General features: G+C 34.5%; 1 protein-coding gene across 1 annotated transcript; it reads left to right on the forward strand.

Moving 5' to 3' along the window:
• Positions 1-463: 463 nt before the first annotated feature.
• LOC124358680 lies at positions 464-13957 on the forward strand. The gene is made up of 3 exons (XM_046810983.1): positions 464-614; positions 12560-12798; positions 13685-13957. Exons 1-3 carry the CDS (start codon positions 476-478, stop codon positions 13931-13933), a joined length of 627 nt encoding a protein of 208 aa, XP_046666939.1. The 5' UTR covers positions 464-475; the 3' UTR covers positions 13934-13957.
• Positions 13958-25611: the final 11654 nt, after the last annotated feature.

Consider the following 25611-nt stretch of genomic DNA (forward strand, 5'->3'; position numbering starts at 1 on the left):
CTGTAACATCATATGAAAAAAAACATGTGATAATGATATTCGTAGAGATATTGGCAGGCAAGAGCCTATATTTGTATAATTTATTTGCTGTTATCACATTGAAATTACGTGTATATTTGAAGATGGTGTGGTAAATAAAACTGAATACGTTGAGCCCGCTCTTTGAATAAACCTCTCGGGGAAATATTCTATCCTTGAACTGAAGTCATACCAATCTTCATAAAGGTCGGGTGGCTAGGGAACATGAAAACATAGGGGTATAATAAACTAATTTTACTCGTACAGTACAAACAACTAAAATTTTCAGTGTCTACTGTACAAACACGTTTTAACAATTTTAAGTACAGTAGGTATTATTCATCCACACTGCCTACTACACAACTAATACACGTAACAACCAACACAATTAAACTCGAATACAATTCACTGATCCGTAACTCTACCTTGAGCAGGAAAGGCCAACCGCAACAGACCCATGTTCTACCGGCTGATAGTCTTCCTCGCCGCCGGAGAGTGGAACCTGGTGACGGCCGGTATCGCAGACCCTGACGTGTCGGAACTCAGTCTTCTGCCACTCGACAGGCTGTTACTGGTCAAACGAAATTTGAAACCTAGTAAGTAACACACGTACCTTCGCTTATGTTTCACGTTGTCTTCTATTCTTCATACACGCTATTTAAAGGTGGTGCATTAAGTTTTGGGTTAATTAATTTTTTATCATTCACAGACCAGCCGCCAGGTCATTTTTATTTTAACCTCAATCTTAGAATTATTGAGGCATATTAAATACACTACTTATACCCAGCCAAACGCTTTTTTATTTTTTAATCCTTTTTTTGTTTATTAAGAAAATTGCAAACTTTTTTAACCTTATCGTTTAAATATTTAAAAAGCATAAATTGACAAATTTATTAAAATGCTATTTACTATGGCATTTAAAATAACACATCTCAAATAGTTCTACGACCAAAAATAATAGTAAAAACTGTTTTATTCTGTGGGGACTCTAAATAAACCATATCACCTAAAAATATTTTACGATTGTAACTAAGTTTTATGTAAAGATCTAATTTGTGAATGCCCAAACCGCTTCAGCCTTTTTTAATCAATTCCTACGTTTTAAGTCGTTCTAATACAGTGCCTACCACTATAAGACGACTAGAACCAAACATATGTTCAAGGAAACATTAATGAGATTCAAATTCCGGACAAAGAGCATTTGGAAAAATGTAAATCTTTAGAAATAGTGAATTAAAAGTTTTCCATTCTTTTCATCACTTTTATGACGTACGTAGAGTGTCGTATTAAGTTTTACTACATTTATGAAAAAACAGCAGCCGTCTTACTTAAAGACTTAATAATACTTAATAACATCAATTCTTCACATATTTATAAATTTAATTGTCTTAATATGAGGTTTACGTGCCCTTTTTCGGAAATACATTTTTGTTATACACTATTAAAAAGTTTTTAATCGACAAGACAATAAATCAGTATCTGAGCATCTTGAGAAAAGTGTTTGTAGGATAATAGAACTCAGATAAAAATTAAAATCATGTATGTTTTACACGTACAGATGTCCGTCAGGTTCAATGATATAACTTATATATAAATACACAATAGGTTACACTTAAAAATACCTAAAACATAGGGATCTCCCTAACAGAGTGTACAAACTTACATTAAAAAAAGCTACACCAATTCTATAGTAAAGATACTACAGGAAAAATATTGTAGAATTATTGTTCATTTACAGAAAACTCTTTTCGAGACTACATTTATAATATTTCAAAATTACGTCGCAATTACAGGCAACATCGAGTTGGATAATAGTAGTATATGACCTTCCATAATACTTCCTAATACATAGATAACCTCGAGAACGTATTGAACTATAGACTTCAAAATTTGCATGTATAGTAGCTTCATTTACGAATAGGCAACAATATTTTTGATGATAGTGCATGTCTCCCATGGGATTTGGCTGAGCGTTATCAAACTTTACGGGGGACATCGTTAGACTAGCAAAGATTTCGTTTCTAGACTTTCAATTTTTTTGTATGAAACTGCATTGTAATATTAATTTCAAGATTGAATTAAATGACGGTGCATATATCATGAGGTTCGGTTCAGCGATGTAGAATCCTATCACCAATCAGGGAGCTTGGAAATTTCTCTTTTGTCTGAGGGTTGGAAACATGTATTTATGTGCCTGATTTATCTGTCTCCTCGGAAGTTGCTTTAAGGATAAAATCAACTACAGACTTGAATTTTGTATGCATATTAAGGGAAGTCTGTACAGCGAGACGTGGTCTAGCGTCCTCCTACCTTGTATATAACAAATTAAATACAACTCTATAAATAACTGTATATATGCGTCAATACGTTAAGGATGAAAATTACCCGTACACCAAATGAGTGGGCAATAACATAAAACGAAACAAGGCATTTCCTATTAGTAATGGCAATAAACACCGCAATAAATAATCAAAAGTCCTTGGTAATAAATAAACTTTGGCATAAACACATAACGAGATTGAGCGTCGAAGTGATTTACAGGGAAGCATGTGCGTCGTTAAACATTTGCGGACGAAGACGAGGAACGATTCTACCATACTACTTTATTGTTTGGCCCGGCTAATACAATTTGATTATGTATATAATTTCACTAAATCAAACTTTACCGTCTGATCGATTGTAGGGAATTATATTCTTTTTAGTCGATTAGTAAATTATGATCCTCATTTACACAGCAGTTTCTGGGGAAATGTTTTGGAATCGTTATCTGTGTTTACAGTAAGACCACCCTCACTTTCTTTTCGATTACTTGACATTTAGCTGAGAAAAGTATAAAAGTATCGGCAACACCGCAAGTTATGTTTTGTTGGAGGCCAAAAATCCTGAGGAAGTCCTTAAAAAATTGCAAATTTAATTTTATTCTACAATATATTCTGATAATTGCTATCACAACTTAACAACCCTGCTCTGGCGATATTATAAAAAAATATTAAATCCCGACTTTTTTATTTAATATATATTATTAATAATTTTTCAACCATTACTTTTCTCATTGAAAACATTTTTACACCGATTGCAATAAAATCATCTTTAACAAGTATGGTACTAAATCACTTTTACTCGATTTTGATGAAAAAGTGTGCTTTCCACAAACAGCCTGAACATGATATTCGGGGGCGAGTTAGCGAACCGCTAAGTCGCCAAACTGTGCATAATACTTAAGTGAAAAGTACACGAACTGCAGTGGGGTAAGTCATTTCTAAAAGGTAATGATTTATATTTGTTATATAATAAAATATTACGAGAGGCAAACGAGAATTGTTTAAATTATCATGGTGCATAATCTACTAGTTTTATTAGAAAACTAAACATTATAGGAATGTGTGTATGAACTCAAATAACGAATAAATTCTTCGTTTATACTACTCTTCCAGAAACTATTTATGAACTTCACGGTCTGATTATGTGTGACGAAAGAGGGAAAATGTGATCATTACTAATACTGTGGACATTCCGAGTCTACATATACATAATGGTCAGATAATGGGTGTTATCAACCAAAATTATTAAAGAATTAAAAAACAAAAAGTCGACGGGATACGATAACATCACAGTACTGCTAATAAAACAAATATCTAAAAAAATAGCTCCTTTACTATCTCATTTAATCAACTTAAGTTTTTCAACTGGTGTTTTTCCCGAGGCGCTAAAAAAGGGCATTGTTATTCCACTGCTTAAAAAACCAAATTCTCACAACCGAAGATGCGCTGATAGATTTTGTTTCATTATTATACAACAGCTTCAATAACAGTTGTAAGACATCTGCACTTTTTGTTGACTTCAAAAAAGCTTTTGATTTTGTGGATCATAATATTTTATTATCAAAGATGGAGGCAATTGGTATAAGATGTGTAGCATTAAATTGGTTTTCAAGTTTTCTCACAGGTCGCACCCAACAAGTGCGAATAAGTAATCATTTAAGTTCACCCCAGGTTGTTATCAGTTTTTTCAAAAATTTTTGAAAAATGCATGAAAAAAAGACTAATAACATATCTAAAAACAATAAACTTTCAAAACAATAGGCAATTTGGTTTTACGCAAGGCAAGGCAACCGAAGATGCGCTGATAGATTTTGTTTCATTATTATACAACAGCTTCAATAACAGTTGTAAGACATCTGCACTTTTTGTTGACTTCAAAAAAGCTTTTGATTTTGTGGATCATAATATTTTATTATCAAAGATGGAGGCAATTGGTATAAGATGTGTAGCATTAAATTGGTTTTCAAGTTTTCTCACAGGTCGCACCCAACAAGTGCGAATAAGTAATCATTTAAGTTCACCCCAGGTTGTTAAGGCCGGAGTGCCCCAGGGCTCTGTTTTGGCTGCAAATCTATTCATTATTTTCATAAATGATCTACTGAATCGGGATTTTGAGGGCAACATATTTGCTTTTGCGGATGATATTGCTTTTGTATACTCTGATAAAATTAAAGACAACCTTTATTCTCATATATCTCACGACCTTAATATTATTAAACAATGGTGTGAAGTAAATAAAATGATGTTGAGTACAAACAAAACAAAATATATAAATTTTGATCACAAAACTTTCGATTTCCGTTTTCCAATAAGATACCATAACGATACCTGTAATAATATGTTGAACTGTAACTGTGCAATCATTGAAAAAGTAAGCTCTTTTAAATACCTAGGAATAAATGTTGATGAAAATCTAACATGGAAAGCACATGGAAACCTTTTGCATAATCAAATAAAATATAACTTACGTAAGTTCTATTTTTTAAGAAACTTTTGTGACGTAGTCTTGCTGCGTAGTTTGTATTATGGACTAATACACTCTGCACCGACTGCAGTATGGCATTGTCTGTTGGGCAGGTGGGTCAAAGACAGTTATCGACAACTTGAGAAGAACACAGAATATGTTTTTACGCATTATTCTAAAAAAGTCCACATTAGTATCTTCATTTCCTCTTTACCAAAACCTTAACATCCTCCCTATACAACATTTGTTCACTTTTAAAACATTACGACTTTTTTATTGCAGAAGTGGCAACAGAGGGTTCTCAAGGAACCACTATAATATGCGTAGTAATAAACTCAGACTATTCATGTTACCAAAAGTAAACAAGTTTATAATAAAACAATCATTCTTATATCTGGGACCGAAGTATTTTAACAAGTTGCCTACTGAAATTAAAGAAATAGAAAATATAAACCTTTTTTGTAAAAAACTAAAAATATGGCTTTTAGATAAAAAAGAACTTACTTGTTTACAGGAAAATATTTGTTAAAACTATACGTATGATTAAAATTTTACGTATGATTGATTAAGTATTATAGTATTATTAAAGTATTGTATCTGTTTGCCTTTGTATTTGTATTAAATATTAAACTGTGTACTTTTATATATAAAATCAAAATAACTCTGTAATCGTAGTTTTAAACGGTGTATCCATTGCAAACAAGTCTAGGCTCATTGTAAAAAATTGTAACTGTCTTATCTTATCTTATATTATGTATTGTTCGCCTCCCCCACATCAAGACACGCCACAAACACTGCAAAGCTGCACGTCAACCTTAATTGTACAGTATACTGAACTGAACTCAAATATGTTATATTTATTATGTATTGAAAATTTGTTAACTAGCCACAATTACTGGTAACAGTGGTTAGTATTATTCCATTATTGCAATGTCTTGTAAATTTGAATTATTGTGGAATAAACTTCATTATATCATAATGTGAACGTAAAGCAAAGCTCAAAATCACATTCGTCTTGGTGCATTGTATGGTATCTGACGCTATCAGAGACTTGATTCAGTTGTGTACCTGATGAGACAATGAGAATACCTCTACACCTAGATTACACTATTTTGTAGTCTGGGAGTCTCCGATGTCGAAAAGACGTGAAGAGTCATTTTGAGCTTCTTCGTCACCGACTTCTTTTTGAATCTCTTCAGACGAGCATGATTCCAGATTTCATGAGTCATGCATGTCTGTAACAGATCAGATTCCAGACGCTGCATTAAGAGGAAGGGGAACTAGGGCTAAACTCAACATTCATGTTGAATTAAACTACTATTTTACACAAGAATTTGAACGTTAGGATATAGCCAAAAATAGTAAGATGGAGGCCGCAGTTGTTCTAAGACGAAAACATGACGTTTTGCACGGTTGCTTTGGACGGTTTGCAAGTTTTTCAGCGGAATCCAGATGACTTTCATTGACACATTCTCGATATGAGTGAAACCTGAATTAGTAGTAGTAACAATCCTGAAACTAAAGGATAGTCCAAACAAAGCGGGTTATCGTTATAATGGAGAAAATTTATACTACGAAAAGGCAAACTTCTTCAGCTGGGAACTTCTTAACAACTGTGTTCTGAGCGATTTTAGTGAGCAATCTTCATCAAATATTTAGAAATTTTTAATGGTATTATATAAAAATACACAATCTGAATCTACTAGTAAAATGAAAAATCTATTGCATTAACATAAAAATATAGCTGACCCAAAAGGGATTTATTTTTTTGAATAAAGCTGTGATTGAAAAACCTAATACCTACGTTGCAATCAAACAATATTGCTCAGACGATTTCAATAACACGGATGTAGGCCTAGTAAGAGGGAAGTGTATAAGCTTAACACAATTCATTAAAATAAATATTTATCCAACTATATAATTACTTTCATTTTAGGCGAGCGTTTCAAACATCCATAATCATTAATCAGATAATATTAATTCAACAGCTATAGTTTTATATAAAATATTAGTTGGAACGGAAAGAGTTACAGCCATAACCATATATCAATCATTGTTTGGTTTCCAAATGCTCGTATATTTTTTTAACTAATAATATTAATTACTAATATGGTATCACTGAATATTTTATTTTTCGTTTGAATGTTACGTTTTTGTTTTTAAAATAACAAGTTTAATTTAAGAAATAAATATTTTAGTACTGCGTACTGTGACCCAACGGTAAAGTCTACTAGCTACGGATTAATTAATTTACATCACAACCACCCAGCTCTGAGCATGTAATGCAGTGATGTAGACGCTCGTTTAAATCAATAACTGATTGAGTTACGTGTAACACTGATTATGAAAAAACGTATATGTCCAACACGACATTGCATTACGGCAGTTTGTTTCCTGAGTAAATACTATTAACAGTACCCCTCAATTGACTTATTTTGAAAGTTTTAAGAAAGAAGAAAAATTGAGGTTCCTAATTTTACGCTATTGAATTCGGTAGCTAATTTCAAATTTTCGATATTTAAAAAAAAATCATCATTAAGGAATTATTTTGCAATGGAAGGTAAAAAAACTTGCCTTAACTTAAAACTCGAAGATTACATGCTCGAAGTACCTACAATGTACCTCTTAACGTAAATAAAGCCTGGACTCAAAATTATGTCTAAAATGTACGAACATTTTTGGTGTGTTAAGGTGGCAGCCGTGTTCAAGCCTCATTCTTATTTTATCCACGTTTATTGGTCTAGTGTCATAAATCTGTTGTTGACTCATATGTTGGTCCTATAAACATTCACCCGAAGTAAATCCCTGTATCTTCATTAATTTACAAAACAATAATAAGAGAGTTCGACATTTAAGACACATTGTACGTATAATGATTAATACATTGCACCATTTTAGGTTACAAATACCTACAATGTCCCTGTGTCTATGATTACATCTTCATTATTTCTGTTTCAGTAGTTCTTTAGAAGCACAGCTTGATTTATGTCTAATTATATACCAGTTTTACACATACTACATTAACTTTTTTGATTTAAATGGTACAAATTATTGAGATTTTCAATAGTTGTGTGTTGCAAAACATGACGTTTCAGGAACTGACATGTGCTCTGATCCTCATATCTTATATATTGAAACCAGACTTAGCTGCATATGAGACCTTCCAGGTAACCGATGACCTTGTCACGAGGTCGCTGTAACACTGTCACGAATACAGTGACATGTTACCTACACAGGGTGAGGCCGACCACCCGTGCGGTACGTATAGCTGTCACACTAACTAACTTTATCTCTGTTCTCTTTCTCATTTCCCCCTAATTCTACCTCACAGGTTACAATGAACTTATTTTCACCTTTGAAAGATGCACCAAAGGGACTAATTTGTGGGGAGAGGGGATGGTAGGGGTGATTTTTGGAAAATAGTCAAACGTAAACATATCTCCAACCATATTTACATGGTGCTTCAAAACGTTTTAAAATAGGCATTTAAAATTAATTATTTAATAAGTACTTGTTAGTACCCAAACTAAATATGGTACAGCATCAAATGTTTTCCGTTTAAAGAAATACAAAAAATCCTAATTTTTTGTAATCCAGTTGCCTCTGATTCCGAAACGATGCAAAGAGTTCTTTTTCGTCGCCGACTTTTCGGATTCTTTAGAAGGATCGAACGCCAGAATGTAGGAGTCAAGTCTGTGAATGTGTCAGATTTCAGACGCTGTAACTACGCGGTAGGTGAAATGGGGCTGAACACGACATTCCTATTTCTTACAGTTAAAAAATTGCTCCCGAAAAACATAATTAAGTTTCTAGTACAATAGTATTTGCAAATAAATGGACATAAAAATATAAAGCAGCTTTTCAGATTGTTAATGGTCAAAGACTGTGTTTTACTCATCTCCTTATGTTAGCTTTTCAGAATACGTAAGCTCCCTCTCAACGATTATCCATTACATCCCCTAATCGAAAAATAAGGTTTACTAAGAATCCTCTGGAAACACCCAGCAGGGATCTCTTCTGGCTGGTTTATACCTTCCAGTTGAACCTACCAATGGGCACAGCAAAAACCGATGTGTCACTTAAATCTGGGCAACCTTATTGATGTCCAGGAGCGGCCCATCACTAACCGCAAATGTCGAAACTCTGGGGTGCAAAGGCAATTCAGTAGGTCTAGTATTCTGCGGGAGACGACTGTTGGAGTTGGTGGTGTTAGTTGGCTGTGTTAAGGGTTCTTGCTAGCCTCAACATAAAAGTGTGCCGCCCCCTGACTGATTTGACTAGAGAGGCTGGTTCAGAGCTAGTCTCCCCTTCTTTCGAGGAGTCATAACTTCAGATTAGTGCCCTAAATTATTCCTCCCTGGACCTTACCCATACTGAATATCCTGTCACTCCGGAAGCATCGCAAAGGTCCTTATAGGACTAGGTGCAATTTATAAGCTGCTTATCCTCGGAAAAAAAGAATCCTCATGGAGTTTGTTAATGATATAAACTTTAAAATCTTCTTCCTACCAACAAAACAACACACGTAGGTTGGTGTTATGGGTTATGGCAACATCAGCGCAACACATTTATCAATTATGTTTCTAGACGAATATGTCTTCCTATATTTATGTACAGTATTTAAGCATCAACCAATAAGATCATCCAAACCAAGATAAGCACAGAGGTCATAAAGACAAAACCACAAATAAAACTATAGAAGCCAATGTACGTCCGAGAATTCGGCCCTATTTAAGAGAACATAGGGATTAAGTTTTAAAATAAATTAAGTAGGAATTCTTCTCAAATCAATAAACGTTTACCTATAGAAACTCAGATTTTAGTGTTTCAATCCTAATTAATTGTAAAATACGATTAATTGGTAATTCTAAGTATTTATAATTTATATTCAGTATACAGGGTGTTCATTTGAAAACTTCAAACTCGTATTAAAAGACTTATAGCTTAAGTATCAAAATTATGTGAACAGGAGTGTGTAGTACTAATTGGGGAACAGAAAAGATTATTTTCAAAATGAGGGTGCTCCCCCTCATACCTCCCGTACCCAAAGCAAAAATTTTGAAATTGCAACTAATACCTTGTGACACCTCAAATTAAAGCTCATAAAAAATGCTGTATTTTTGGTAAAAAAAATTGAAATCAGCCAAGCCGTTTGGTATCAGCAGTCAATAATATAATTTCTTACACAACAATTAATTATGAATCTACAAACTACTGTACTACTGCTAATAACACAACACCATCACTTACTGACTTAATTATATTGCCAAAAAGCAACAGGTTTTGTGTAATATTAACATAATCACTAATATATCGTATAAGTCCATTGATGTAATGAACAATTACTATTAACACAATCTTTTATTTTATAATTTTCTAGCTTTGAGGAAATAAAATCTAAGTTTCCATAATATAAATCGTGTGGATTTACGACGAATTCTTTAAAAAAAGTTTTAAACTTTAGGCCTATGTTATAACGGACTCTCATATAACGCGGCAGTGTCTGTGTTGGCGGTAGAGAGCTGAGAAGGGAACATATTTTCTTTAAAATCGAATAATGTCTTTTAATCGGAATCGGACTCATCTAGACTGTATCCTGCTTTTCGTCGGAAATAGAATAATGGGATTATTGTTATCCACATAATGGACCTCCTTTCTGTCATTTTTCGGTTAGAGGATATATAAAACCTTCACTAGTATAACTTTATCACGGTTCTATATCCATTTTTCTTACGCTTCTAAAAGTACTATCCACAAAAAAAGAAACGCGTTAATTATGCAGCTCAGCTCAGCACAGCACAGCACAGTAGTGAGCGGCTGTGGCCGTAAATCCACGTAAGCCAGAAGCCGAGACTTACACGCGAGCATAAATCGGTCATATTGCGCGACACGAGGAGAGATAGCCTTCCACTTCCAATATGTGTGGTTTGTACGTCAAATAATGAGTGCAGGCCGTTGTAAATACAAAGTGTGACGTGTTTATACGGCAGGCAGGAGGCGACCGGTCGCGGTGACAGCGACACTCGCGTGCAGCGTGGGCAAACACGGGGAGGCGCTGCGCTGGCTGGCTGGCGCCTCGTCTGCGAACCGGTCTCACTTCACATCTTGCTTTGTGTTCGAAAATTGCTCGCTTTTCAAAATGATTTTCTTGATGGTTTTGGATATTTTAGATACGTCTCGATGGTTTAAGTTCAAAGCCTGTATTATATCATGTATCAAAGCCAATCAAAAGCACACTTTAAATTTAGTTTTTTTTTAAATTAGTTTTTAGCATTTTATTGGTTCATCTCTTAGAGAAAAGCTGATGGTGAAACGTTTGCAAGAAGTGGTCAAACATTAATAAAAATCGGAATTCCAAGATTTTAGCAAAGTGAAATGCTTGTATAAGTTAGTTCATATGTTACTTGTCGTTTACACAGATAATTTATATGAATGTTGTATTCTGCCTTTCCCCTGCATATATAGATCACCATCTGGTGTAAACAATTTTATATTTAAATGTCCGATGAAGTTAGGGTGTCAAGATTTTTTCAATGACAACATAAACACTGTGTTAACTAACGGCTCTATGAGAAAATGCAGATTACCTGGCTTGCAGTTACAAGATAATTACAAATTTCTTACAATTCAACTTCTTCAATATAAAGATAAACCTTTTATTCTTGTTTTATAGTTTATTTGCTGAGCGATAGCAACTCCTATCACTCGTGGAGCTGGAAAACGTTCAGTCTGTCTGTCCACAACACCCAAAAGAGACCTATAGACTTGAAATTGTGCATGATGTTTTATTTCTATATAAGGAACACTGCGTTCGTTTATATGGTTCATGTCATTGTATGGGATTTGGCTGAATGCTAGTGAATATTTTACATTATTCTTATATGGTCTTATGAGTAACCACGATGACAACGATACAATAGTAGAATAAAAGAATGTGTAAACAAATTCTTTTTTTTAATTCTGTTTTAAGCCTCAGCCTTTTAAGCCTTTTACCGGCTTCGAAGTACACTTGTCTTTTTTTCAAAGTACACACACACACACACACACACACACACACACACACACACACACACACACACACACACACACACACACACACACACACACACACACACACACACACACACACACACACACACACTGTTTCGTGACAATACATGATTTGCCCTCTCCAGAATTTGAACCCGTAATCTCTGTTATAGAGCCGAGACTATAACTATTACTCTACGGAGAAGGACATAAACAAACACAATACGCCCATTCAGACACGTGATTTATTATTATTAACACATGTAGCCTAACCATCCAAACTCATACAGTATCATTTTATGGCAACTTTGTACGTAGGCTTTTATTATTTAAACACTGATATTAAACCCAATGTAATGAACTAAAATCAAAATGCATCATAAAGATATCTCGACAAAGACTTTGTCTGCAGATTTGAAATTTTACAGTTTTTGAGTTCTATGGTGGTGCATGTCCAATCATGGAATTTGGATGAGCATCGTTGAAGCCATCTCAAGAATTAAATGATGTATAGATTTGATATTTTGTAAGCGCCTCAGAGAAGCCTGTTACAACACGTGATGTGGTATACTTCCACTTTGTAATTACTAGAATATACGGTACTGCGGTTCTACTCAATGTTCAACTGCGGTGAAAGTTCAGTGTTTGTTATAGCTATATTAGGGAATTTTTATGTACACTTATTATCAGATGTAACATGAATGAAAATAATAAAACTGATTTCTAGGTCCTTCAGAGATTCCGGCAGCTGATCTCAATGATTCAACGAGACCCGGGGCTTTACCCTTGCGAGGAGACCCGGCCTTCCTGCGGCCGACCGAGCCTTCCAGGAGAGGTGGAGGTCCACCCATCTGGGTCGAGGAGGTGGTGGACACATCCTGGAAAGGAGGTGGAGGCTATAGCCATGGAGGTGGAGGCTACAGTCATGGAGGAAAAGGAAAGGGAGGACTAGAAGCTATATTTCAGGTAAAGGGAATTCATGTATACAATTAGAATAATCCGTTAATACAATTAAAATCCAGTTATAATATTAATTAAGGTCTTTATTGGATAATCATTACTCAATTAGCTAAAAGTGGAAGTTAATATCAAATAATTAAATATTTCATTATGCATGGTACGCGTACACATTTACAAGATAGTCACACCCTATAATGATGCGTGCTAACGCGTACAATGTTAGTATCAGAAAATCTTTTTAAGGAATGCATTCCTTTTTTATATATTTATCAAAAGATTTTCTCAGTAATCAATAGAAATAAATTCTTATAAATAAAAAAAATCAATTAAATAACAGAAATATCTGTAATCAAGACGTCTATACCTCCTCTATTCTTACTTGGATTTCAAAATATTAGTTTTAAAACCTTCCATTTCCTTAACTTCTGTTCTTGTTTCTTCTTCTTGTTTCACTCACGTGTAAATCATTATTGATTAATTCTCCACATCCCATTGTTTTTATTTTACTAGTCCAAAAATTTCTGGACTTAAAAGAACAATCGTTGAACACTCTCACAAGGATTATAAGTGATGTCTAACCATCCCTAATGTTTATTAGTTTATAGTTGTCAGTTACATGCAAACTGAACCAAGGGTGCATTGGCCACTATATCTTGATGACAAACATATACAGTCATAAATGAGGATTAAAAATAATCTCAGTAATGGTTTTTAGAATAAATCCCTTCCTCAGTATCCCTCCACCTAAGTTTTACCGTCTAAACTGCCTCGAAACATTTATAACACAAGTACAACCTTCTGATATTTGGGCCTCACTGCGGAGTGCCACATTCAATCAAAAGGTATTAAACGTGATTGTTAAAGTGAAGATTTACCGAGTTACCTGTATCAGGGCACAGTGACAACTCTGGCATTCCTAGCCTTCGGCGGCTATCTCTTGTGTCTGGTCCTCCACATGCTCAAAGAGAAGAAGGCGGCGCTGACGATGACTCTGCTGACCACTACTGCGCCAGCGGTGACCAGAAGACGTCGCGACGCCACCCCCGTCTCCGCTTCTAAACCAGATGAGATGTACCGGGCACTGCGCCACCTTGCTGAGGGCTACGCCAAGTACAACCAACATTGCCTGGACCACTCGTGAATCACAACAACATCGAAAGCCTGTATTTAGTCGTTTATAATTCTTTCTTGTTTGAGATTAATGTGTATTGCACATGATTTAGTTTTAACTAAAATTTTAGTAAAGTTCTATTAAAATCTAACACTTTTGTTATTAAACCTGATTTTATAATTTTAAAAGATTTTAAAAAAACGTAGTCCTTGTGGATGAAAGTTTCTTATTTAAAATCGAGGTCATATTTTCCATGCTTATCCGCTAGCATGACAGAATGGAGCTTCTATTAACAGCGATTACCACTCATAGGGTCGTTCACTGCTCTCTATCCCATTATGTGAAATTTAATGGTATGTGTGTGTTTATGTACACGTAAAAAAATACTGAATCAATTTGTACTGAAATTTTACACAAACATTTTTTGTGTTAGGTCTATTCCTATATAGAAAATCCATCCGGGCTACGCCTCACTGGTCTCAAAACTTGCGATAAATTCAATCTTGGTTCTTAAAGTTGCGAAGCATTAAGTGAAAGAGCCTGTTTAATGTAGTCAACTGTTCAGTGTCATTGTTTTATGACAGCACCACCGTATGTCTAATTAAATTATTGACTATTTCCAATTTATATAATATAATATAGTCTTAGTCGAAGAAACAAGTCAAAATGAACTAAAGTACAAACATTATTAATACCGGAGTAAATTACAAAAGCCATAAATATATACTTTTTGACACATTTTATTGAGCGTGGCAACAAGGCAACCTCAACATTGGCGTCGAAGATATAATTCACTAGAACCAGAAGTGCTCATAACGTGCCAAACCTACAAAATTGCGAGCGAAATCAACTGGTAGCGTTTCACATTTTATTAATTATATAGTCAATATTCGTATCGTGTCCGATTGAACATTCGGTAACATATTTTCGAAAGAAAACGAGAACGTGAAAAAAAACTATGTCAAGAAATAAACATCACAAAAAAGATATATTACAGAAATCTCACCGGAACGATATTGTTATTGACATCCAACGACCAGAAACAGGAACTAGCAAAGACGGCACGCATCAATAGCAAATTCTGATAACAGGCCGCAGTTACTAGCATCAGTGAGACGTTAATAACATTAAAATACAATGTAATGCTGTATTTCAATTTTTAAACAAATAATAGTTTGCTATTTAACACCAATAAATGCTATATACACTAAATACAATCCAATCCCAGACGTTTCAATTGCTGTTCTTCCGCGTTGTATCTTTCTATGATTACTCATAAAACATCACTCCGTTTCAAATAGAAATATTAAAAACACTGTCCATTTCAAATAAAAATCTGTGTTCACGCTATTCACCCCCAAAAGTTGGTACTTTCATTTTACATTAATCAACTTACATCTTACCCCTTAACCCTTCTGTTCTCCATAATTAGATGATGAAATTAAATGTAGTTTTTTTAACCCAGATCTGAAATATCCCCAAATATTCTTTGGATAACAAAAAATTTTATCGTCATAATTTGTTCACAGTATTCGGAGTACAATATTGCTTTTCTTTCCAAAGGGAAAAATTAATTAAATAATTTACGGCTTAATATATTTTAGAAGGAAATCGGTAGTTATACAAACTGAAAATATTACTGAATTATTTGTCGTGGAAAAGGGTTTTGACAGTAATAGTTACCGTGATGCACCGGAAGAAGAAGTAGAAGAACAAGGCGAGAAGTCACAACTGAGAGGAGACAATTATTAGACAATGTGTGGCGGTAACGGCACGTTCCAGAGACAGGGCAGGGAGATCACTAGAGCACTAACAGACTGTGCTCTCCACCAGTCGCTCTGAAGGACTCCTCGATAGATGACAGGTGAGCTGTTCTTTATCTTACAGCCTCTTCAGAGCAAATTGTACTCGAGATCTTAGAATAGAACGTATCTGTGCTCATCTAAAATATCCGAAGAGTTTTTAAGAGAAAAACACTTTTCAATAGATAATACCTTTTCAAAGTCCCACACAAGAAAAACTGCCCTCCCTCAAAGTAAGCCACAAAAGGATATTTTTTGCAATGTTTCAAATAAAAGCAAATGTCACAACATTTTACTGTATTTTTTTTTATGTTGTTAATTCAATTTTGTTTAAACATGTTGGACTTTCCTCTTCAGAATGGGGAGAGGAAATATTGGTATTTCTTAGACAAGAAACCTAAAATCTTAAATTTTATTGCATAATTCAGTATGAGCATAAAACAAATAAGAATTCATCATTTCCTTATAAGTGACAAATCTTTGTTGAGAAACTTGGATCTCAGAGGCTGATGTTATGACTAGCTTTAAGTTATTCTGATACACACTATGTCTAAAAAAATGTTCACTGGTATTTTAGACTCATTTATTAGACAAATTTATTCCAATTTACTTTTTTGAATCCGTATTTTAAATATTTATGAATGAGTTGTCACAAATAATCCTGGTTACTTAAATTATAATGGTCAGAAACATAAATCTTTTTCCCACAGTTTTCCAAACGTGTTCACTATATTGTGTCAATAAGGCCTTTACTTTTATAAGTATTCGCCAGTTTCGATATAAGATTTTCCACAGACACTTAACTTGCCGGATCCCTGAATAAGTGAAGTGCTGTTGACAGCATAACATTACTATCATGCCCACTGAATGTACATGCTTTATTTTTATAATTTAAGTAATTGCAAATGTATTAAGACGTCTCGAGGCATTTTAACGCCCTGAATAATTCAGGTTTTAGGGATCATGGACACATTATGTTGCCGCCATCGGTTGCTGCTGCCCAAGATCTTGCTGTTGATGGTGCTTATATCGCCGCTGACAACCGAAGAGGCTGATCGGGAACCTCGTTTCTTCTCGCATCCAGGTAAAACTGGCTTTTTACTGAACATTATTATAACAGTACGTCCAAATATTGGATTCACAACTATACAAAAAATCATTAGATAAACAAATGTACATGCTCCCTAAATTTGAATACGACATGTTTGGCATGTTGAACAATTACATAATTTTACAATTTGAATATATATATATATATATATATATATAATTAGTACAACTTCGCAAATTTTCTAACCTGATTATAAGGAATTGGGGGGGGGGGAGATAAGTATTTAATAACTTTGATTTCTTGCACTTACAATAAAGCTAAACGTATAGCCTTAAAATAAATTGGAATCATAAAACCTTAGCATTATAGTGCTCAGGATTTTTACAATTTTATCCATTGGTGATGGATATTTTTCCTAAATATTTAGGATTATTAATTTGTTATACTCTTTAAGTAAAGTAATCACGTTTTAAGGTTCGATACTCTATGCTTAACACTAAATCTTTGTGTTTGAGGACACCGTCATTATACTAATTATTGTAACAAAATATTTTTAACGGTATTTTGATCAAAAAATATTTTAAAAATACTAAATTTGGTTAAAGTCTGTAGTATTTGCACATACGAATATACTAAGAATTTCTTTTAATTTAAATCAACAATGTAGGACACTCATTACACTGCATGTTATATACATGAGAAATAAAATGGATAGTATAGTGAAATATATGGTTAATAGATCCATTAAGAAAAACAAAATACAGCTTTAACACAATCCGCAGCAGCGACGTGTTAAATATTCACTTCACACATCTTAATCGTTATCACAAATATAGCATGTCCGTTTGTTGTAGTGAAATTGTAAGTAGTTGCATTTTGGAGGTTAATAGCATATTTCATCAGACCTGTCACAAACTTTATATTTACGTTTATGAGGTTTGGCTCCGACGAATATTAAATTTCGAAAAATAGAACTAAAAACCACCATTTGCATTATTAGCGTAATCGTAAAGGCAAATCAAAATTGGTTATTTGTTTTTGTGCAATGCTACAAATATCACACTCTACTGCTGTAGCTATGTTGGATTGGTTAACATGAGACCAACATCTGTGCAGGCTGAATCCTAAACTATTTAGAGTATAACGTAATATTCATAATTATCAACTCAGATGTCGATTGACCAATATAACCAGCTACTCATTGTTACCACAGATATTATGGCAGATTTCCGAGAGGGTTGGGAGACGGCCGGTCAGTTCGTGGGTCTGGACACGTCCCAGGGGGTGGCCTCTCTGGTGTCTTCCTCTTTCAGCCCCAGCACTGCCGAGGACAAGCAGTACCCTCCCTCCGCTCCCTCCACGTCACTGTTCCACGGCTTCTTCAGACTACTCGGTTTCGACACTTCCAAGCTGAACGCCATCGCTGTCAATGCTGTTGTTTTCATCGCTAAAATGGTATGCATCGTTCGGACGAAACATTTGAACGCTATAGCAGTCCGCACCAAATTAGTCCGGTGGTTGTTGCATTGGGGACGCTGCCTTAGCACCCCCTGGGATCTGAGGTCACGCCTGGTGTGCTTATTCAGTACACGGACGCGGTCAAGGCACTGAATTAGCACCCTTCGGTTTCAATATTTCCCAGTTATTTCATACGTTTATGAGTAGTGCATTACTGTTGGAATATAGCAACCTGAGTTTAACCTAAATGTTACAAAGGATAACCGCTTTTTGGATATTTTCCCTCATTAATTTTATAAATATGAACACTATATAATGATAAACAACTTTTTAATCTATTTCTGGAATTACACGTATTTGCATGAAATACATTTATTTTTCTTATTAATTAAATTATCTATTTCTTAATTACCTAGGGCCATTATATCTCTGTATTTCGCATTTTGATTTCAGTTGTTTATTTATAATTTATTTATTTTTTATAAGACCATTTAACATTTTAAATCTTATCTGTAATGATCAGATTTAATAGTATAACTAATAAAAGGAATTAATTGTGTTTTCAAATGTTGGAAAGTATAAAAAATCGATCGTTTGAAGAATGGCTTGACCGATGTGGCTGTTTTTATTTTAAAACTTTCGCAATAGTCCAAATTAATCTTGTTAGAGGGGAAATGGAAAATACGTAAAGATCACAAAATGTTCATTAAAATGGGAAATACCAAGCATATTGAGAGATAGTAGTGTACTGTATGCAGAAACGTCAATGTATAGTGAATTATTGATATTATTTAAACAACATTGCTATAAAATTCAATTTAATGAACACAATTCTTAATTTATGCACGTAATACATCCTTAATCAAGATTGTTGAACATTGTGTAGCATGGAATATTACATTAGTGGAAGGAATAATAAAGAGTAAAAAGTAACGAGTAAAAGTATAATGAGAGCAGCGATTTAAAAAATAATCAAGGTGGTGTAAATCAGGACATGGACACAGTCAAGGCGCTGATTTACCACCCCCTTTCGTGATATCAAATTGACGTCACGAGCGAGGGGATGCTATGTCCACAGGGTGCTAAAACAGGCGCCCAGTTGCGTGTCAATCCCCAATTCTATTGTTACACACCGCGCAAAACACCATTGTCAGTTTTACACGTATAGAAAATAATGATCTGTCTTAACATCCTTAGATGTTGCCATAAACAAGTATATTACGTTTAATTTCATTCATATGTTTCCTAGACAACATGTAAATCGAGTAGTTTGCCATAGCCATGTCATATGGAACAGCTGGTGGTCAGCACTGATATGGTTACACCATCTCCTGGAGCGGGCTGCTCTAAAAGTATACGTTTGTAAAAGTGACATGACAGGTTGCGCTTACTCAGCTGACATCAGATTGGTCTACTGGCCAGTTCGTTGATTTAATAAATGTACCGTTCTTATTGATCTTACAGGAAAGTGATCACATTCAAGTTCGCCTACGTATAGTGGTTTGTACGCCATAACGGATAGCCGAGTCTTGTTATTGTAGAAATTTTGCTTTTGCTAGTTTTTCTTCTGTATTTAAGTACCATAATGTACTCCTATTTAAAAAAAGACTCTCACCAAATTTCTTTAAACTCAATAAACATAACCCAATGACAATAAGCACCGCCTTAAAAATGCAGAACTGTATACATTGCTTTTATATATATATATATATATATATATATATATATATATATATATATATATAAACATCCCTATATTTTAAACTCTCGATTCTGAAAAAAACTATCCTTAGAAATAAAAAAATTATTGTGGGATGTAGACATGGCGGTATTGAATGTATCGACTTGGTGTTCACATTTATTAGGATCGGAAGCTCAAAGACAGTTACAATAATTACGTGAAATTGTAACAAATATGTTCACAAAACCACGTAGGCTATAGCCTAGAAAACATTTTAAATTATGTAAAAAAATAAAACATTCCTACTCCATATTTTGACAGTGTAAAACTAATTATTACCAAAAATAGTTTCCTTTGGTTTGGTCCCACGCAAACGAAAATTTGAATATGTATAATTGTAAAATATGAATCTTCAACTATTGACGTCAGTATCTCTCACGGAAAAGTTAAATTTTCAATGTTTTATTTGCTTGCAATGAGTACTTCAATGAAAATTACATAGTTAACAAATAACACAGTTTTACTGTGTAAAATGTTTAATAAATTACAAAATTAATTTTTCTTCAAATTTCAAATACACCACTTAAATACGTGTAATGTTGTGACCATTTTATAAAAAATCATTTACAAAATTGAGACTAGTTCCCTTTTATAGGTAATAAATGTCAGCACATTACCTCCGTCTGTAACGCGTAACAATTATTTTTGGACTTTTACTTGAAATTTTGGGTATACTACATGCGGAACAAAATAAAAAGATACTATTAGTAACCAAACACAAATTGATATGGTTACTATGTTAAAAATAAAATCGGCTGTCTTTCACATGCAATAGTTGTAGATGGAACATTGGTGAATGCTATAACGGAATAATACGTATAGGCCTACTATAGTTGTTAGTCGAGACGTAATCAAACATTTAAAAATGACTGTGAGTAAAGAACAAGTGTAATTTTTTATTGCTGTAAAATCGTGTTTATGGTTAAGATTTACCGTTTTTAATTAGCATCTTATAGTTATGATTCCAATGGCCGAAAACAAATACGGAAGTCCTTTATGTGGAGTATGAAGCACGATAATTTCTATTATTTATGCAATGTTTAATAATAACCTAACTTCATTCATTCGCCACAAAAATTACATGTACTAAATAAGTAGTCTAAGTACGATTTTTATTACTTTATAAAAAGCTTTCAACAAGTAATATATGGGGTGTTATTTTTAATTCTATTTTATTTTACAGATTGGTTCATCGCTGATTAAGAACTTTACAGGATCTGGAACAGGGAGAGATAAAGGGGAAAATGATCTGGAAGGATCTCCTTTGTCCTGGATTCTGGAAGACGTTAAGACTCAGGTTTGTTCTGCAACCAAACTTCTATCTGTCGGTATGAACATAGGCCCGTTGTACCACAGGGGACGGCTCGATTACTCCACTGTCCGTTGGCCCAACGACCCTCCTGGAAGAAATGTAATTTGTACAGAGGGTCGTTGGCCCAACGACCCATTTTACAAACATATAGAGGTTCGATTACTCCACTGGTTCGTTGGCCCAACGACCCTATTTGTTTCATTTCTGTAAATTGTAAATAAAGGGTCGTTGGTCCAACGAACCTTATATTTTTTATTTACTGGTATAGGTTCGTTGGGCCAACGATCAGTGGTGTTATTGGACCATGCATTAATATTAAGCAATAATATTTGAAAAGGGTTGTTGGGCCAACGAACCTAAGTGAAATGAATCGTACCGTTGGGCCAACGACCCTCTTATTTAAAACTAAACTAATGTTTGGGTCGTTGGGCCAACGATCGGTGGAGTAATCGAACCAGACCCTGGGGTTATACTACTGTTCATGTTAGGCAATATTTAATCTGTGAATAATATTGTGTTCAATAAAATGAACTTCCAATGCAGCATTGCAAGTAAAGCACTGCAGGTGAGCTTTGAGAATATAAATATCAGCAATGTACCTTTTTATGACTAAAAATGAATATACTTTAAAAAAATAAGAAATCTACAGTAAAGTAGGAGGAAGATTAAATTAAAGTTGAAAAATCATAATTCATTTAAATTTGTATGCATTTTAGATATAAGTGAAAAATATAATTTTATTTTGTTGGCGTTTAAAAAGTATATTTCTTAAATGTTCTGGTACTTTTAAAACAAAATAATTAACAATCACTTTAAATCGTCTCTTACAGATTAAACATTATAGCTTAAACATGAATCTGCAGTAATTGCGGTATCATACTTAACTTATTGTCTTGAGGATTAGAGAAATTAAATGTTTGTCTCGATTGCTCTTTAACCTGAATTTATAATTTAGTAACGGCAGTTCTAGGAAATTGCAAGTTTAATCTTGTAGTGGGATTCACTGCTCTGTTTACAAATATCTGAAAGAAAACATTAGGCTATTACTGTGTGTATATGCGTGTGTGTGTGTGTGTATCGGTATATATTTAGTCCTGTAAAATCGGTTAAAATTAAGTCCTGATACGCCTAGATATATTCCAAACGGATTGCGATATCGATGTACAATTTTCACTAAACTTATTAAAATATTTCTTTTTAATTTGTTGGACCATAAAAATCTCTCCCCCTTCTTTTCAAAGGGTGGTAGAAGGAGGTAACTTTAAATTTTCAAATTGCAACCCTTATCTTGTCCCGTTGTTCACGGTCACTCCATTCACGCGTTACTCCATATGTTTGGTAACTACATAGGCTGACTCTATTAAATGTATTTTACTGTTTTAATTCTAAAAACCATTAATCAGAACAATTAAAATATAAAATTTCATGGTTTATGGGTTCGGTATGTGTACAGTAAGAGTCCGTATTTAGTACACATTCATGTACTAGCTCTAAGCCTTTTTCATTTATTCGTAAATTTTCTTCAGAAAATTATAACGAAACTATGAATTATTCCAAAATTAAAAACTTAAAAAAATACTTCGTATTTATAATTTTTCTGCATCACAGTCCCAGAAACCTTGTATGCAATGAATGAAATCACTAATATCACTACATACTGTGAAAGGCTAAGTAACAGAACCGTTATCGTATCATGTCTAACAATCTGAGTAACACAACAGTTTGTCGTACCTTGCCTAAAAATCTGATTTACCAACCGTGTGTCGTATCTTTACTAACAATCTGGGCAACCGATTGTACTTGTCTAACAAAACCGTTTATTAGAAATTCATCTTAAAAGGTTAGTGATAACGTATCCTTCTAAATCCAAATGAAATTCAAATCTTAAGATAGTCGTATTGATAGGTCTTAAGATATCTATATGGAGTATGGATCGGTCATTTGGTCGCCCTACCAATTCAACCATATCAACCAACTACAGAGTGTCCAGAAGTGCTTCATCAGGATGCTTGGCTCCAGGTTGGGTTTCACTTACCGCACAACTCCTATAAGCGAAGTCGAGAGTCAATTTAACCTCCTACCTCTACATAGAAGACGTCAGCTCACGGACCTGGTAACTCTTTTCAAACTGGTGAATGGACTGCTTGACTGCCCAGGTCTCCTCAGTGGCATTGACTTCTCCATCTCAAGAGGAACTCGTTCGATGACCATCTTCCGTAGACGCTACCATCCTTCTTACTACGCTTACCACAGCGGTCTCTCTAGACTTCTTAGAGCTGGAAGTGATGCTGCTCCACATGTTGACTTCTTCAATGAGACTGTCGCATCATTCAAGAGAAAAGTGGCTTCCCTTGTAAACAACTAACTAGTAGCCTGCCCCCCCCGCACACACACACACACACACACACACACACACACACACACACACACACACACACACACACACTCAAACACGCACGTCACTGGTATGCATGTAGTGGATTTAGTTTATGTTTATTTTAATGTTAAATTATTTAAGATGTTGTTGATTATTATTTATGTTTACGCTTGTTCCTGATTATTTATCTTTTCTTGCATGTTGCTAGTTATATATTGTTACTTTTTCATGTGTCAAATTTATTATAACTTAGTTGTTATATAGTTCTATTAATACTATTCATTATTGTTTTTTTTACCTTTTTGTTGATTATTTGTTACCTTATATTTATTACTAATTCGCTGTTTTTTTATTACTTATTTTAACATTGCTTGTTATTTAATTATATACGTATGTATACATTATATTAGTGCTATTAATAATGTATACTCTTTTTAACTTATTACATGTAAAGTGGTATAACTCCGTTGGAAGAAGAATAAAAAAATAAATATCTGATTTTACACTATTACGGGTTTAAAGTATGAGTGATAAATTCTCTTGTACTGGGTGTCCCACTTTCATAAAGATTATTTATTTTACTTCAGAACTGCGCAATCATGACAAAACACCACTAAAAAACACTACGATACAAATTCATGCAGAATTCCTAGAAAAAACATAGAGAATATAATATTTAACAATACGATCAGGCGAAATTTTTTAAACTTCCATATAAATTACTTAGGAAAGTACACGGTTTGCAAATTGAATTAATAACTGTTGTAACGTCGCGATGCGTACGTAGTGTATTAGTATCCGAATATGCCAGACTTAAACCCTTTTAACCTCCTGGCTCCGGAATTTATAAGGACAAGTTTTACACTTATGTGCATACTAAAATGAACAAGCTATCAATATTTGAAGGCATTATTTCATAAAGAAATTGCAGTAATAATTCTTTGTAAGTTGGTTGAATTCTGTGTAGGAAAGGCTTACTAATTTAGGATCTAAAGGCGTCATTTGATAAATAAATTGCGGCAATCATTCTTCGTAATTTGTTTGGACCCGTGCAAGAAAGGTTTATCCAGGAGAGAAACAGCTGCTGGACCTAATGTTTTTAATGCCTTACTCATTGAAGACTACTTGTCTTTGTTTGTTTGTGCACAGGCTCGATCACTGCTGTCACGGGCGCAGGACAGTAACCTGTCGGAACAGCTGATAACCTCCCTGCAAGACGTGCCTGGGGACACCGACTGTATCCAGGTGCTGGTGTGTCGTGCAGCCCCCTTCCTGTCAGGCATGCAGCGATCCTTGCGTCTCCTACTGGTCACCCAACCCTCCACTGTTGCTACAGACCCCGACCTGCAGACCTGGGCCTCTCTCTCACCGCTCCAAAGGATGTTCCACTACCTTCCCTCCCGCCGCGACCTCCTCCAGTCCGCCCAGCAGTGTGGTCGCCGCATACCCTCCTGCAGCCAGCTCTTCTCTGCCTTCGACGACTGAAATATCTGCATGCCCTCTCTTTCCTTTGTTTACAATTTGTTTTTGACGATGGAAGGATTGTGAAGGAAACATGACTTTTAGAAATTTGCCATCGTTACACAAAAGGAAGGAGATACACGAAATCAGTAACACTACGTTTCGAAATCTGCAATCAAATGTCTTCCTCAGGAGAATAACTAACCTAACACGTAACTAAATTATATGTTATAACTTAATCATACCAGAGCGTTGTGACACGTATAAACCAGAAATCACAACAACCATAATGTGTATCCACTCTATGTAAATCTCTAAAACATGAATTTAATACAAATACCAATTATTAAAACCGAACAAAAGAATACAGGTGACATAGCATGCGTTGAACGACCAAATACTATTAACTAACCAGAAGCCACAAGTAAATTGTGATCGTCTTGGCAGAAGCAAGATTGCGGCAAAAGGGGAAACGGGAGTGAGCCTTTTTTGTTATTGGTTCATAT

The sequence above is a fragment of the Homalodisca vitripennis genome, chromosome 3, assembly GCF_021130785.1.
Source record: "Homalodisca vitripennis isolate AUS2020 chromosome 3, UT_GWSS_2.1, whole genome shotgun sequence".
In the NCBI taxonomy this organism is placed as follows: Eukaryota; Metazoa; Arthropoda; class Insecta; order Hemiptera; family Cicadellidae; genus Homalodisca; species Homalodisca vitripennis.

Bases quoted from the DNA above. Each gene is read 5' to 3' on its own strand.
- LOC124358680 (XM_046810983.1), top strand. From the start codon at position 476: ATGTTCTACCGGCTGATAGTCTTCCTCGCCGCCGGAGAGTGGAACCTG. The intron at 615-12,559 runs GTAAGTAACACA...ACTGATTTCTAG, and splicing joins CAAACGAAATTTGAAACCTA to GTCCTTCAGAGATTCCGGCA. The intron at 12,799-13,684 runs GTAAAGGGAATT...TACCTGTATCAG, and splicing joins GACTAGAAGCTATATTTCAG to GGCACAGTGACAACTCTGGC.